This window comes from Amia ocellicauda, chromosome 3, assembly GCF_036373705.1.
Source record: "Amia ocellicauda isolate fAmiCal2 chromosome 3, fAmiCal2.hap1, whole genome shotgun sequence".
Classification (NCBI taxonomy): domain Eukaryota; kingdom Metazoa; phylum Chordata; class Actinopteri; order Amiiformes; family Amiidae; genus Amia; species Amia ocellicauda.
The window spans coordinates 456,807-469,403 of NC_089852.1; the positions used below are offsets into that span (position 1 = coordinate 456,807).

Consider the following 12,597-nt stretch of genomic DNA (forward strand, 5'->3'; position numbering starts at 1 on the left):
CCCCAGGGAATATTGCAAGGAGCTGCAGCTCTCCGACAACAACACCGAGTTCCTGGAGAACTTCATCGCCCTGATGGAGAAAGTCACGCCCGACTCCAAGCAGTGTGAGTGCCTTCCCCTCTCTCCCTCTCCCTCTCCCTCTCTCTCTCTCTCTCTCTCTCTCTCTCTCTCTCTCTCACACACACACTGTTTCTCTGTCTTTTCCTACCTCTGTATCTTTTGTTCTGTCTGTCTCACTTTTGCCACCTCTCTCTCTGTCTCTCTATCTCTGTTTCTCCTTCTCTCTGTTTCTCTCTCTCTCTCAATAGTTGTGCAGCCTGTTTGTAACGCCGCTGTGTTTGGTTTGTTTTTTTCCGCTCACTTGTCGTTGCTCCAATAAAAGGTGACAATTTCCTCCTGCACAACCTGATTCTGGACACCGGGATCATCAGGCAGCTGGTAGACAAAGTGTGGAAGAACTGGGACTTGAACACGTAAGCATACAGAGCAGGGGTGTCCAGCCCTGGTGCTGAGAGCCCCTGTCCAGCAGGTCACCCTCATATCACCAATTCATAAACACCTGGAAGTATTTCATTCTGATCCGTGAAGCAGGTGATAAATTCAGTCCTTTAGAAACTATTGGACAATGTCTTATGTTCTTAATCGATTAATAACTCCCATGTATTTAGAAACTGGTGATTTAGGGGGACCTATAAGATACAGTGGATTGTGACTCTCCAAGACCAGGGCTGGACACCACTGATATAGACTATAACTCTTTTAAAATCATTATTTTCCATATTACTAAAATCATCCTTAAGTTAATGTTCATCACATTTATCAATCAATCAATTTTTATTTGTATAGCGCGCTTCGCAGCGCTTTACAGAGCGATAAACATCACAACAAAATGAATACATAAATAAATTAAAATAAAGTAAACTGACATACAATAAACCATCAGTCACGTAGGAGAAAAACACAAACTCCTATGGATGGCGTGTAGGAGAAAATAAATCTCTGGGGGTCCACGGCTTAAGGCCCAGGCCTAATGGTCCCCTCCCCTCCAGGCAGTGTAGTCGTTACAGCAGCAAGGAGGACAGGAAGCTCTTAGTCGGTGCTGCTGGCCTGACCTTGCCCTGACTGTGCTGTATGAACACACCTTCATCCTCTGCCTCTCACCTTCTTCCTCGCCCTCTTTCCCTCTCCCTCTCTCTGTGTTGCAGGTATGGCTTCCTGGCACTGTTTGCTGCCACCGACGGAGGAGTCACACGGGTCTTCCCTAACAAGTACGTCTCCCCGTGTCTCCTGCAGCACGGGGTCAGGCCTGGGGCGGGCGGGGGTTAATTGATGCCGTAAAGCAGAAGGGCTGAGTGCACAGCGCTCGTCACCTCACGTTACTGGCCAGGTCTCCCTCTTCTGTCACAGTTACTCAGACTCTGTGTTCACTTTCCACCGGGCTGAGACACGAGTGGACACTCGTGAATTAATTAAAGCACCATCAGTCATGTAAAGTGATTCCACTGATCACTACAGTCTTGACACCGTTCTTTTGTCTCTGTCCTGCGTCTCTGTTTCCTGGGCCTCCTGTGTCTTCGTGTGTACCTGTCTGTCTCCGTGTGCGTGTCTCTGTGAATCTGCGTGGCTCTGCGTGTGTGCCTATGCATGCATGTGTGTGTGTGTGCTTGTTGTGCATGTGTGTGTGTGTGCTTGTTGTGTGTTGCGTGTTGTGCGTGTGTGCTTGTTGCGTGTGTTGTGCGTGTGCAGGGCTGCCGAGAACTGGGAGGAGGATCCAGAGCCCTTCAATGCCAGCTACTATCGCCGCAGTCTGGACAACAAGGGCTACATCTTCAGAGCGCCCTTCAGAGACAGTGAGTATCTCAGACCGCAGAGTGGACAGTGCTGGCCTTTACAGGGAAACTCAGGACCACAAGTCCACATCTCTATCTTGCTGTGATTGCATTGAATGATGATACAATAATACCATGTTCCAATAAAAATAATTGTACTGAATTCACACTTTAATAACATACGAACACTCGTTCCGCGGTGTTGTGGAGAAGGATCGGACGTTCAATCCCTCCTGAGAGAGCTGAGACCCTGTCTGTCCCTCACAGCCAGCCTGGAGTCCCTGGACCCCGAGAACAACACCATCGGCATCCTGGTCAGCACCGCCGTGGACATCAACATCAACGGGAAGGTCATCAAACCAGCAGGTACGGGGCGTGCGCCTCCTTGCGGGTGCCTGGCTGTGCGTGGCTGTGTGGGTGTGTGTGGGTGTGTGGGTGCGTGGGTGCGTGGATGTGGGTGGGTGAGGTTTGGCTTTGGGTTTGTACGGTATCGGTAGATGAAGACTTCAGGCTCATTGTCATCTGTGCCGTCATCAGAGGAGCCCAGCAAACATCCTGCCTGACCAACATACATACATATGTGTGTGTTACTGCAAGAGATAAAGCCTTGAAGGACACAGGTCTGCTAGAGATGATTGTTCCAGGGGTTGGGTGACCAGCAGGGTCTCACAGAAGCACGCTCTCTCTCCCTCTCTCTCTCTCCCTCCCTCCCTGCCTCCCTCTCCATCTCTCTCTATTCACAGTGGTTGGGGTGAAGTTGGACCTGGAGGCCTGGGTGGAAAAATTTAAGATCCTGGCCAGCAACCAGTCCGAGAGCAGACAGGGTTTCCGCAAGGTACTCCGCGCATACACACGTGTGCAGACATGCACGCATACATGCATGAAAGTGTGCCTTCTGCCAGGAGCCTTCATTGTGACGGGTTACACTTTACACTCAGACTGTTGTACAGCAGATAACAGCAGGGTGGCCTTTATCACGATATCAACACAATCTAGACCCCTGTGCGTGTAGCACCCCCTGGTGGGTACACTCGACTACTCCACCCCCTCATTAAGTAGGAGAGGGGGACCACTGTGAATTCCCCCACAGACAGGAGCTCTCATTTCAAATCAGTGAAAGACTTCAGGGAAGGTACAGTTTGAATCCATTGTAGTTTATAAACTGGGAACAACCCAAAACACACAACATCTAGAGTGCTGTCATACAGACGATCACAAGGCCATCTGTTCACACTAACACATAGACCCTGTAAATGAGTTGCCACTGTAAGATACACAATCGATACACAACAACCGCAGAATGTGAAACCATCAACAATTATAACCTTGTGCCTATAACCAAACTCCGAACAAAACGATCCTTGTCCCAGCGATGAGGTGAGTGGCCGAAACAACGGAATTATCTGACTGGGACCTGAAATCCATTACAAAACAGTGGTAAAAAGGTTTAGGAAAAACAGCATCCTATCCAAAAATAAAGCACGTTAGAGTCGGGCCTTTAGTCAGACACAGATTATATAAGGCAGCATCACGTGTTTTGTGGAAGCCACCAGCGATGCCACGTGTCTTGTCTGTTCCTCCGCAGTGTGGACCCTCCAGCAGCTGTGAGATGGACTGTGAAGTCAACAGTGATGTAAGACTTCTCTTCTCTGTGTCATAAACCTGACTTTCTGTATTGTAATCCTTTAAAATGGCCATTAGTGAGCGATACAAACCACTGGGGTCTGTCCTGCAATCGTTCACAGTGTGTGGCTCATGAATCCATACAGAAGACAGTCTTCGATCCCAGCTCTTGGGGGAATGCAGGAGTAGATCTGGGGATGCGCAGTGTTTTAAAATGAGGAGCTGTGGGTCAGTGAGGGTGGGGGGGATTGAATGCCCAGCCTCCTCACCCCTGTCCTGTCCTGTCATCTCCTCTCCAGGATCTGCTCTGTGTCCTGATCGACGACGGTGGTTTCCTCGTCATGTCCAACCAGAGGGAGCACTGGAGCAAGGTAACACTTCTGGGTCACAGCCCGGGGACGGAGGACCAGCCTACGATTGTCCTCCACTCGCATCAGCTGTGGGCTTTTACTGAGCTGCTCTTGACCGATTTAGGCAGAGAAGCCAATTTTAAAACTGTTTCTACAGCCCCAGGTCTGTAGAAGTGTCAGTCACCGCTTGACAGCCTGGTGAACTGATGGTACCAACACACGTAGCGGCCATATGTTCACCTCAGGATTCGTCTCAGTGGGACCAGGGCCCAGTGGGGTCTCTTGTTACCCAGGCCTGTAGCTTCTCCTCGGGCTTTTCCCCAAGAGATTCCTGGGTTTATAGATTCACACAGGGATGCTGTACAGGTTATTCTCGGGTCATCCTCCATACTTTGATACCACAGCCGAGTCTTTGCAGTTAGCAGTTGGCCGTGAATCGGGCTGGCCGGACTGACGTGCGTGTCACTGCCCCTCAGATCGGGATGTTCTTCAGCGAGGTGGATGCCTCCCTGATGCACGCACTCTACAACAACTCCTTCTACACCAGGAAGGAGTCCTACGACTACCAGTCCGTCTGCGCGCCCAGCCCCAACAGCAACACCGGGGCGGCGCCGCGGGGCGTCTTCGTGGTGAGTGCCTCTCCGGCGGGCCTGAGTGTGTGTGTCCGAGTGCAGCAGACAGTCACAGGTGTGTGTATGTATTTCAATTCAACTGTACAATAAAGGAAGCTGTTTCAATAGCGAGTGCCACTTGCACCTCAACAGTGGCCGCCTGACGGCTGCAGCGCGCTGTGTTTCTCGGTGAAGCTGTATCGTCTCTGCTGAGACCAGAGGCTGCTTTCTGAGCTGGACGTTGTAAAGGTTCTCTATTTCTTTCTCCCGATTCAGCCCACCATCGCAGACTTCCTGAATCTCGCCTGGTGGACGTCTGCCGCGGCCTGGTAAGATCCGTGCCCCAGGGCGTGTCTGTGGGCAGTAGCTGTGCCGTGACAAGCAATGCCACTGCTGCCTCTGCTGCGGTTTTCCTGAAATGTCTTCTCCCCCCCCCCCTCCAGGTCGTTGCTGCAGCAGCTGTTGTACGGACTGGCCTACAGCAGCTGGTTCAACACCGGTAAGGAAGGGCCTCCTACATCCGTGTGAAAGATGAACTCGTGACGTGTTTAGATCTGTAAACGTGATGTTATGTTGGTGGTGATGCAGCAGGAGCGCGGGGCCTCAGGGGAAGGGAAGGGGAAGGGATATCTGAGGGGCTGTAGGGAAACTGACCACCGCGGTGGACAGGCCTAGCAAGGGTCCTGGAACTGTCCCTAGGGCTCAAGGGTAAGGGGCATCTGGGGGGACCTGTACGCCTGGGCACCACAGGTACAGCCAAGGGCTCAAATATCAGGTGATGGACTAGGCCAAACCTTTCTCCACATGGAGGTGTGTCGAGGGTTAAGACTGCTTCAGATCATTTTCCAGGATTGCTTTTCTGAGCTGGGCCATCCCTGCAAGTCCTGAAAATGTGTCTATTTCCTGATGATTGGATGTCACTCTGTGTAAGAGAATCTGTTCAGAAATAAATTCACGATGATGATAATAATATAGACAGCTATATATCGATAATAGTAAGGAACTGGAGACTCGGGGGGGCTGTGGCAGCTGTGTTGTGATGATGCCACTGTTGTTGGGTCACAGATGAAGTCACGGCCGAGGGGATGGACTCCAGGGAGACGAGCTGCATCATGAAGCAGACGCAGTACTACTTCACCAACAGCACAGCCTCCTACAACAGCCTGCTGGACTGCGGCAACTGCTCCAGGTCTGTGGGGGTCTCTAATTCAGAAATGGGAACTTCCTGTCGCTTCTCACAGTGTTTCATGTGAACTATCTGAACTATAGTCACGCAACTCAGCTTAGACTGAAGTGAACAACAGCAGCAGTATCTGTGCGCTCGCAGTTTGTCAGTTTCTTCTGTTTCGTTACAAAACCTTTTTGCGGCCATCCTGACAACATAGTGTCATCAGTCGTTATTATCTCTGTTTTCAGATCTAGGTCTCACACGATCAGTCACAAACTCACTCACGACCACTCTCACACACTCAGGGTTTGGCCTGCATGCCGTGCTGAGGTCCAGCTCTTCTCTGTTCTCTGTTCTCCAGGCTTTTCCACGCGAAGAGGATCAACAACACCAACCTGCTGTTCGTGGTTGCAGAGAAGATGCTGTGCAACTCGTGTGACGTGAACAAGCTGAGCCAGGCGGAGACGCGCTGTATCCTTTACACTGTGGCTGCGAGGGGCCCTCTGGGCTCTTTGGGCCCTTTGAGCTCTGCGTTGGCCAGTGGTCTTTCTCTCACCAGCAGTGCACAGTCCCTGTCCTACTGCCCCTCGATCCAGATGCTTTAAGACCTCAACATCTGAACTTCTGAAATCTGGTCTTCAGACTGAGTTCCTGGGGGAAGTGCTGTCTGGGCCATCTGGCCAGGTCCAAGATACCCAACAGATCTGCTCATCTGACTGGTCAGGCGACTTAAATGCTTCTCTGGAGGCAATTATATAGCGGATAACCTTTAAACCTGACAATCAGCGGAGAAAAACAATCTGAAAAGGAAATCTTAAAACCCTTGTGTGTACTTGATCAGAAGAGAGAGATTAATTGTGTAGACCCTTTGGGTCGAAAGTCAGAGGACACTGTGGCTGGTTAAGGAATGAGATTGAGTCTCCAGTCTTCAGCCGTTGATTCAGTCCAGTTAAAACAGTCAGACCAGAGATTTGCCTCTTCTGTTCCAGTCTATTCCTGTGCTTGACGTCACTCCAGCCAGACTGAACTAAACTCGAACCCTGTCTTCAGATTCAGTTGTGAAGCACTATTGTGAACAAAGCAATGATCTGGAGATTCAAAGAGCTGCTTACATGTGACTTATGGAGGAACCACCGCAGCTAAGTGAAGGAGCAGCTCGTAGCAACAGTCTGCTCTGTTCAGGCTCTGTCTGTGATCCGTGTCCCTTAGTGCACCCAGCCTTCAGGGGACCTGTCAGACAGGGACCGACCCGTTCCCTGGATGGGGATTGTTCTGTGGTTTAATCCCCGGGAAAGATCTGGCCTCTGGCCAAAATCAATACAGGAAACCGAATCAGTCCCTGGGTGAACTCCAGCTTCCTCCGCAGCCGGGCTCCTCCCAGTGTCTGTGTGATATCTGAGACACTGGCCCTGAAGCTGTGTGTTTTCAGAAGATGGACAGTTAATTTCAACGCAGAACCGGTGCTCAAACACGCTGCATTACATCACACGTCTGATTGGTTCATTCACAGATATGCAGGTGTCTGATTACTCGAGAGTTGAGGCCGTTCCTGTGGAGTCTGCCGGGATGCAGTCGTTTTCTCAGGCTGTGTTTCGTGTTCCTTTTAATCTGCCTGCACCACTGGGCAGCCGAGTGTCGGTGGCCTCAAGTGTCTCCCCTGCCCGCTGTCAGGAGTTGTACTTGCTCTGGTCCGTCTCTTAGAGATCAGTGGGTTTCCTTAACCCGACTCGCAGCCGATGGACCGGAGAAGTGTCAGCAGGTGACCACCCCCCGGTACCGGAAAGGGCCGTCCACCTGCTTCGATTACAACACCGCGGTAAGACACCCTGCCCTGCTCTCTCTTGTTACATACGTTGGATGTTTAATTTGTATTGGGCTGCAGTGCATGTAGTGGTCACTCTGGACTTAAATGGGCGATTGCATGTGAAAAACAGAATGTGATGTGTTGTAACACTTGTTTGTTGGCCTGGATACGGGCGTCTGCTGAGAAACATGATACAAATGGAATGGAAATGGAAGACGCGGAATCCTGCCGTGTTCCAGTCATACGGTCATATACAACTCTGGGGAGATTTTGTCTAAAAGAAGAAACCTCAGCTATGACTCTCTCTCTCTCTCTCTCTCTCTCTCTCTCTCTCTCTCTCTCTCTCTTCTCACCTACTCATTCTCTCTCTCTCCGTCCTGCAGGAGAACACCTCGGACTGTGGTCGGGGTCACTCGTTCAAGCCGTCGCTGGCCGTGCTGGCGTTCCTCCAGCTGCTGCTGTTTTACTTGACTTCCTCCCCACAACTGCCCCCCCTCTCCTCTGCTCTTTAACTCCCCGAGCCCCCCCCCCATCCCAAAAGCCCCCCCTACCCTCCTCTTCCTCCTCTTCTTACTTTTCATCTTTCTAGCCCCCACGCCTCCCCCCACAAACCCCCTCCCTCTTCCGGAACCCAAACCCGCTGCCTGCCGCCGTCCCACCCCCATCCAAAGGAAACCCCTGCTTGTCATGGTGACAGGATTCCGGTTTCCCATGCTGTTCGGAGGCATCCAATACCATAAAGCCCGGTCACAACCCCTTTCCACGGGCGGGGCGCTCATCTGGACATCTTCATCTGGAGACTCTCTTTGCCATTGTGACCAAACAAAAACAACAACGACCAACAAGAGAGACAACAGCAACAACCGCCCCCATCAGCACCGCTTAAACATGTTTCAAACATGAGAAAGACGGATGCTCCCTTGTACACCTCCTGCCTCGGCCTCCGTATCCATCTATCCATCGCTTCATCTTTCTCCATTGATCCTCGACGGGGCCGGACAGGCAGAGACGAGGGCAGCCGTGGCCATTCGCATTCCTCAAGAGGACCTTTCCCAGAATTCCTCCGGGACGTCCCTCTCAGTGTGTCCGATAGGAGTCTCTGTTCCATTCAGTCACGTATACAAGAAAACAAAAACAAAAAATTAGCAAAAAAAAGCAACAAGATTTCAAAAAGAAAAAGAAAAAGAAACCTCTTCCACTTGTAGGATATGATTTGAACAGAAGTTGTACGATTTTACTGACTTAACGAGCATCTCTCCATGCACTATACCTACTAATTGCCAAAATGAGATAGATTTTCATGTGGTCTTATTTTTTTATAGCCAAAATAGTGAGAGGAAGAGAGATCATATAAATAAAAGCGTAAATAACTGCATACATACATACATTCATGCATCGATAAATAAATACAACAGCGCTTCAAGCAGTAGCGAAGGAGCGCCGTGTGATGACATCATCAGTGTGGGCCGTCTGTAGTCCTTCCCATGTCTCCCTCAGTGTCCCTGTGAGGAAATCTAGGTGTTTTAATGAAAACTGTTCCAGTGCCGACACACCTTGAACGGTAGTTGTCAATCTCTGTGGCAAAATCATGTTTAAATTCTAAATTATTGCCAGGACGTTCATCGCTCTGCATTTAGGGGAGTGGGGGGGGTGTATTTATTCTCACGGAGGAAAAACAAGGGAGGAGGCGATCATCGGGAGCCTAGCTGACTTTATTTGTTCTATTTCGATCGAGGTGGGTGTGCTTATTTAATAATTAAAAGAAACATTGATCGATCGAGGTGGCTGTGTTTAACAGGACATGTAATAGTTAAAATAAACGTTGAGCCAGTTTAGCACAGTGGCCCGTGCTTTGGGAATGGGGTTCAGAGACATGGGCCAAATGCCACCGTGTCCTCTGCAACGGTGTGAATTTTTACCAGGCGAACGGAAACTCATCCCCCGGAGGTTAGTCTGAACAAAACGAGCCTTCTGCGTCCTCGCTCTGCGCCCCCCCAGCTGACATAATGCGCAACAGGCATCCCAGTGAAAGCATCGCTGTTCACCTAACAATGCTAGATAGATGTTTGAAAGCCATTGTAATGTCCCCCAGATCAATATAGCAATTAGATCAACTTTTTTCCGTCAGATCCCGCTCAGTAGCTCCTTGGTGCCCGAACACTGTTGGACCAGCCCTGGTTTGGAATGAATTTTCTTCTCGTACACACACACACACACACACACACACACACACACACACACACACACAGAGACGGACACAAAGTCCTCTCCCTGTGTCTCTCTTCATCCCTCCGAGTGTCGAAGCCGGCCTGTGTAAATACTGAGAACAGACCATCGTAACCAGGAGGACTGTTGGACTAGCGCTCGCGGACCAGCGCTCTCAGCTCCTGCGTCGTGTCCGCCTTGCTGTCTGTGGCCTTCAGAAAGGGGATTCCCCTGACGAGGAATCCGGGAGACCCTCCGTCTGGGGTCTCTCAACCACCCCCCACCCCCATCCTGTCGTCCGGTGTTCGCCGAGAGGAGGCAGCGTCGGACCAGACGGCTGCCAAGACGGCGACACGTGCCGACGCGACGAGACACTTGTAGCAAAGAGACGGAGCTGAGTCGACTCCTGTGAGAAACACAAGGGTGTTCAAAAAGAGCGTTGATGTTAAGTGTGAATACTGGGGACTATGAACCGTGTGAGTATAGTGTAAGCTTCTTTTTTTTAACCGCAGGAGAAACTGTCCCTGAATCCAGCTGTATTGTCAAATGTTGAAATTGAAATTGTGCTTTTACAAACTGTGTCTTTTCTTTTTCTTTATTTATGTATTTACTCAATCTTTTATTTTTCTGAAAGTGTGTAAAGATCCTTCATGGGGTGAAATCGTAGGAGGCAACGCATTGGGGCCGAAATTTTTTTGGCAGTATTTATGTTTACTTTACCTCAAGGAAATCTGGGTGATCTCTTGGACTGGTGTTAACGCCATGTCTGAAAATGCTTCAAAATTGTTTACTGTAGTTCCTGTATCCAAGGTGGTTATGATGTCTGTGTGTTTGATTTTGAGTTTTTTACTCCAAAGGCACTGAAATGATACACAAACACGTGGTGTGCGTTACAGACTTCAAAGTTATGAAGAGGGTTGATCAGGAATAGTTCGATTGGGAATCCACAGATGTATTTCTGTGAAATAAAAGTAGTTTTTTGACCTTCAGAGAGGAGGACAGACACGGAGAGAGGGCCCATGAAAGCTCGATCAGAGAAGAGGGCACAGTCCACACAATGTCTGTTGGCCAAATCAGTGACAAAGCCGCACCCCTGGCTGCTATTGGGTGAAAGTATTTTGCTCCTTCCTATCAGTGTTCCCGGAGCTGGACCTTCGATCCCGGAGTCTCGGTCCTGTCTCTTCCAGATCAGCTCTCGGTGACAACACATGGAACACACAACCCACCAGACTCAATCTTTTTCTCTATTGTTTTTCATCTCCAAATTTTTTTTATGAATCCGAATAATTTAAATAGCTTGAAACCTCCCAATGGTAGTAGAGCAGACATCGATGAATACAAGGTTGAGCCCGAGCAGACAGCCGTGGAGTCTGGAGGGTCGAATTCGAGGGTCCTGACACACACACCCAAACGCACACACCTTTATCCTGTGCACCCCCGCCCCCTCACCGTTCAGCACCTGTCCCCTCCCAGACCCGTCTCTCGGTCCCACAGGGGGGTGTGGAAAATGGCTTGTTCTCTGCTTGGCATGAGTCCTGCATCCTCTTCTTTCAGCTCCGAACTGTGATGCCAAGTGTGTGTTTTCCTCTGTGTCTTCCGGGCTCGAGGCTCCGCTCGGTGTTCTGAATTCATCACTCCTTCAGCAGGAGAGTCGTGGTGCCGCAGCCACAGAGATGACAGGGTGATCGTTCGGTGCAAGTGGAGATCGAGGTTCAGGAGAAGGGGGCAGGCTTTTGTTTCGCAGGACAGACGTCTTGCCTGGGACAATCGTAGGGAATGTTATGGTAACCCCCCGCTCCATCTTGTCACTGTAAATAGTTACTTTATTTTATTTCAGGCAGGTCTTTGTTTTCAGACAGCCTGGGGGGGTGGAGATAGCGTTGCTTCCTCTCCTTGTTCTCTGAGGTTGAGAGGCGTTAATCAGACATCACCCCACTTGCGTTTTAATTTCTGCCTTTCGTGTAGCGCGGTGATGGGGCCACCACGGGGGGTCGATGGCCCCTCACTCTTTGGGGTGAAAGCACATTTCTTCAGGGCCCGTTAGACTATGCACAACCCCCTCTCCCCCGCCCCCCAGCCGTGATCTTAATGCACAACCCCCCCCAGGTCAACACCTCAATGCACAACTTCCCTCTCACTCTAAGACGTCCACTGAGGAACGGTCTGGCTGTCTGTGTCCAGTCGCAGTCCTGATGTGTTTAAGCGCTGTGGAAATCGAGTGTTGGGATCTTGTTGTGTTGTGTTGAGATTCCCGCACTCTGAGGGGACAGGGGGTCTGAGTCACGGTTGTGTTCACAGTCTTCACCGATGGCCAGGTCAACCATCCTTCATACTTTCTCATTGAGGACAGTGTGAGCGTGTGACTTGTGATTGGTATATTGCTGGAGGTTAGTTATGCTGGTGAAGATCGTGAGGAACTGGCCGGGTCTGAGGGATACAAACTGCTCCTTCAACACAAAACAGTCACAGAGTCGGTCCAAAACCTCTTAACAGCGCAGGGGGAAAGTTTTCTTCTTCTTCCCAAGTTTTCAAACTAGATCAGGGCCTTGTTCACGAAGTTCATCCAATTATTCTGTCAATTGGAGATGTTTAATAGATTGTCTTTTTTCTTTGGTTCTGTTTAAGATGGTTTAGGCTGTGCGCTTAATTAAGGTTCAGTGAGGCCTATGGAGAGAAGTGTAATACATATCCATTAAATACATATATATAAATCATATCATTATATACATGATTCATGTAGAAATAGACTCCATGACTAGGTAATTTAACAGGGTCCCTCTGGGGTGGGTGGTCTCTGCAACGCCCCCTCAGAGACCCTGACCTGCTCAACTCCAGATTAGAGATACGAACCTCTTTTGCCAAAAGCCCGTCCCGTGATGCGGGTGTTGAAAGCCCAACTGCAGTCCATGGGCGTTACTCTCTCTCCAGACCGCCAGCCATGAAGTCAGGAACAAGACGAGAGCAAACCCCACAATCTCCGGGTTTCCGCTCGCCCCTGTCCCCTCGC

At 50.1% G+C, this 12,597-nt stretch overlaps 1 protein-coding gene across 1 annotated transcript in view; it reads left to right on the forward strand.

The window, feature by feature from the left end:
- The window catches only part of cacna2d2a (calcium channel, voltage-dependent, alpha 2/delta subunit 2a), a 247,107-nt gene extending 239,188 nt beyond the window's left edge, over window positions 1-7,919 (forward strand). The window contains exons 24-38 of the mRNA XM_066697542.1: window positions 7-104; window positions 383-473; window positions 1,206-1,268; window positions 1,747-1,850; window positions 2,097-2,195; window positions 2,573-2,664; window positions 3,415-3,462; window positions 3,752-3,823; window positions 4,279-4,431; window positions 4,690-4,742; window positions 4,857-4,912; window positions 5,479-5,602; window positions 5,943-6,052; window positions 7,315-7,397; window positions 7,769-7,919. Of these exons, the coding sequence (XP_066553639.1) occupies window positions 7-104; window positions 383-473; window positions 1,206-1,268; window positions 1,747-1,850; window positions 2,097-2,195; window positions 2,573-2,664; window positions 3,415-3,462; window positions 3,752-3,823; window positions 4,279-4,431; window positions 4,690-4,742; window positions 4,857-4,912; window positions 5,479-5,602; window positions 5,943-6,052; window positions 7,315-7,397; window positions 7,769-7,897 (1,375 nt within the window). The 3' untranslated portion in view covers window positions 7,898-7,919. The remainder of the gene's footprint in view (window positions 1-6; window positions 105-382; window positions 474-1,205; window positions 1,269-1,746; window positions 1,851-2,096; window positions 2,196-2,572; window positions 2,665-3,414; window positions 3,463-3,751; window positions 3,824-4,278; window positions 4,432-4,689; window positions 4,743-4,856; window positions 4,913-5,478; window positions 5,603-5,942; window positions 6,053-7,314; window positions 7,398-7,768) is intronic.
- The last annotated feature ends 4,678 nt before the right edge of the window (window positions 7,920-12,597 follow it).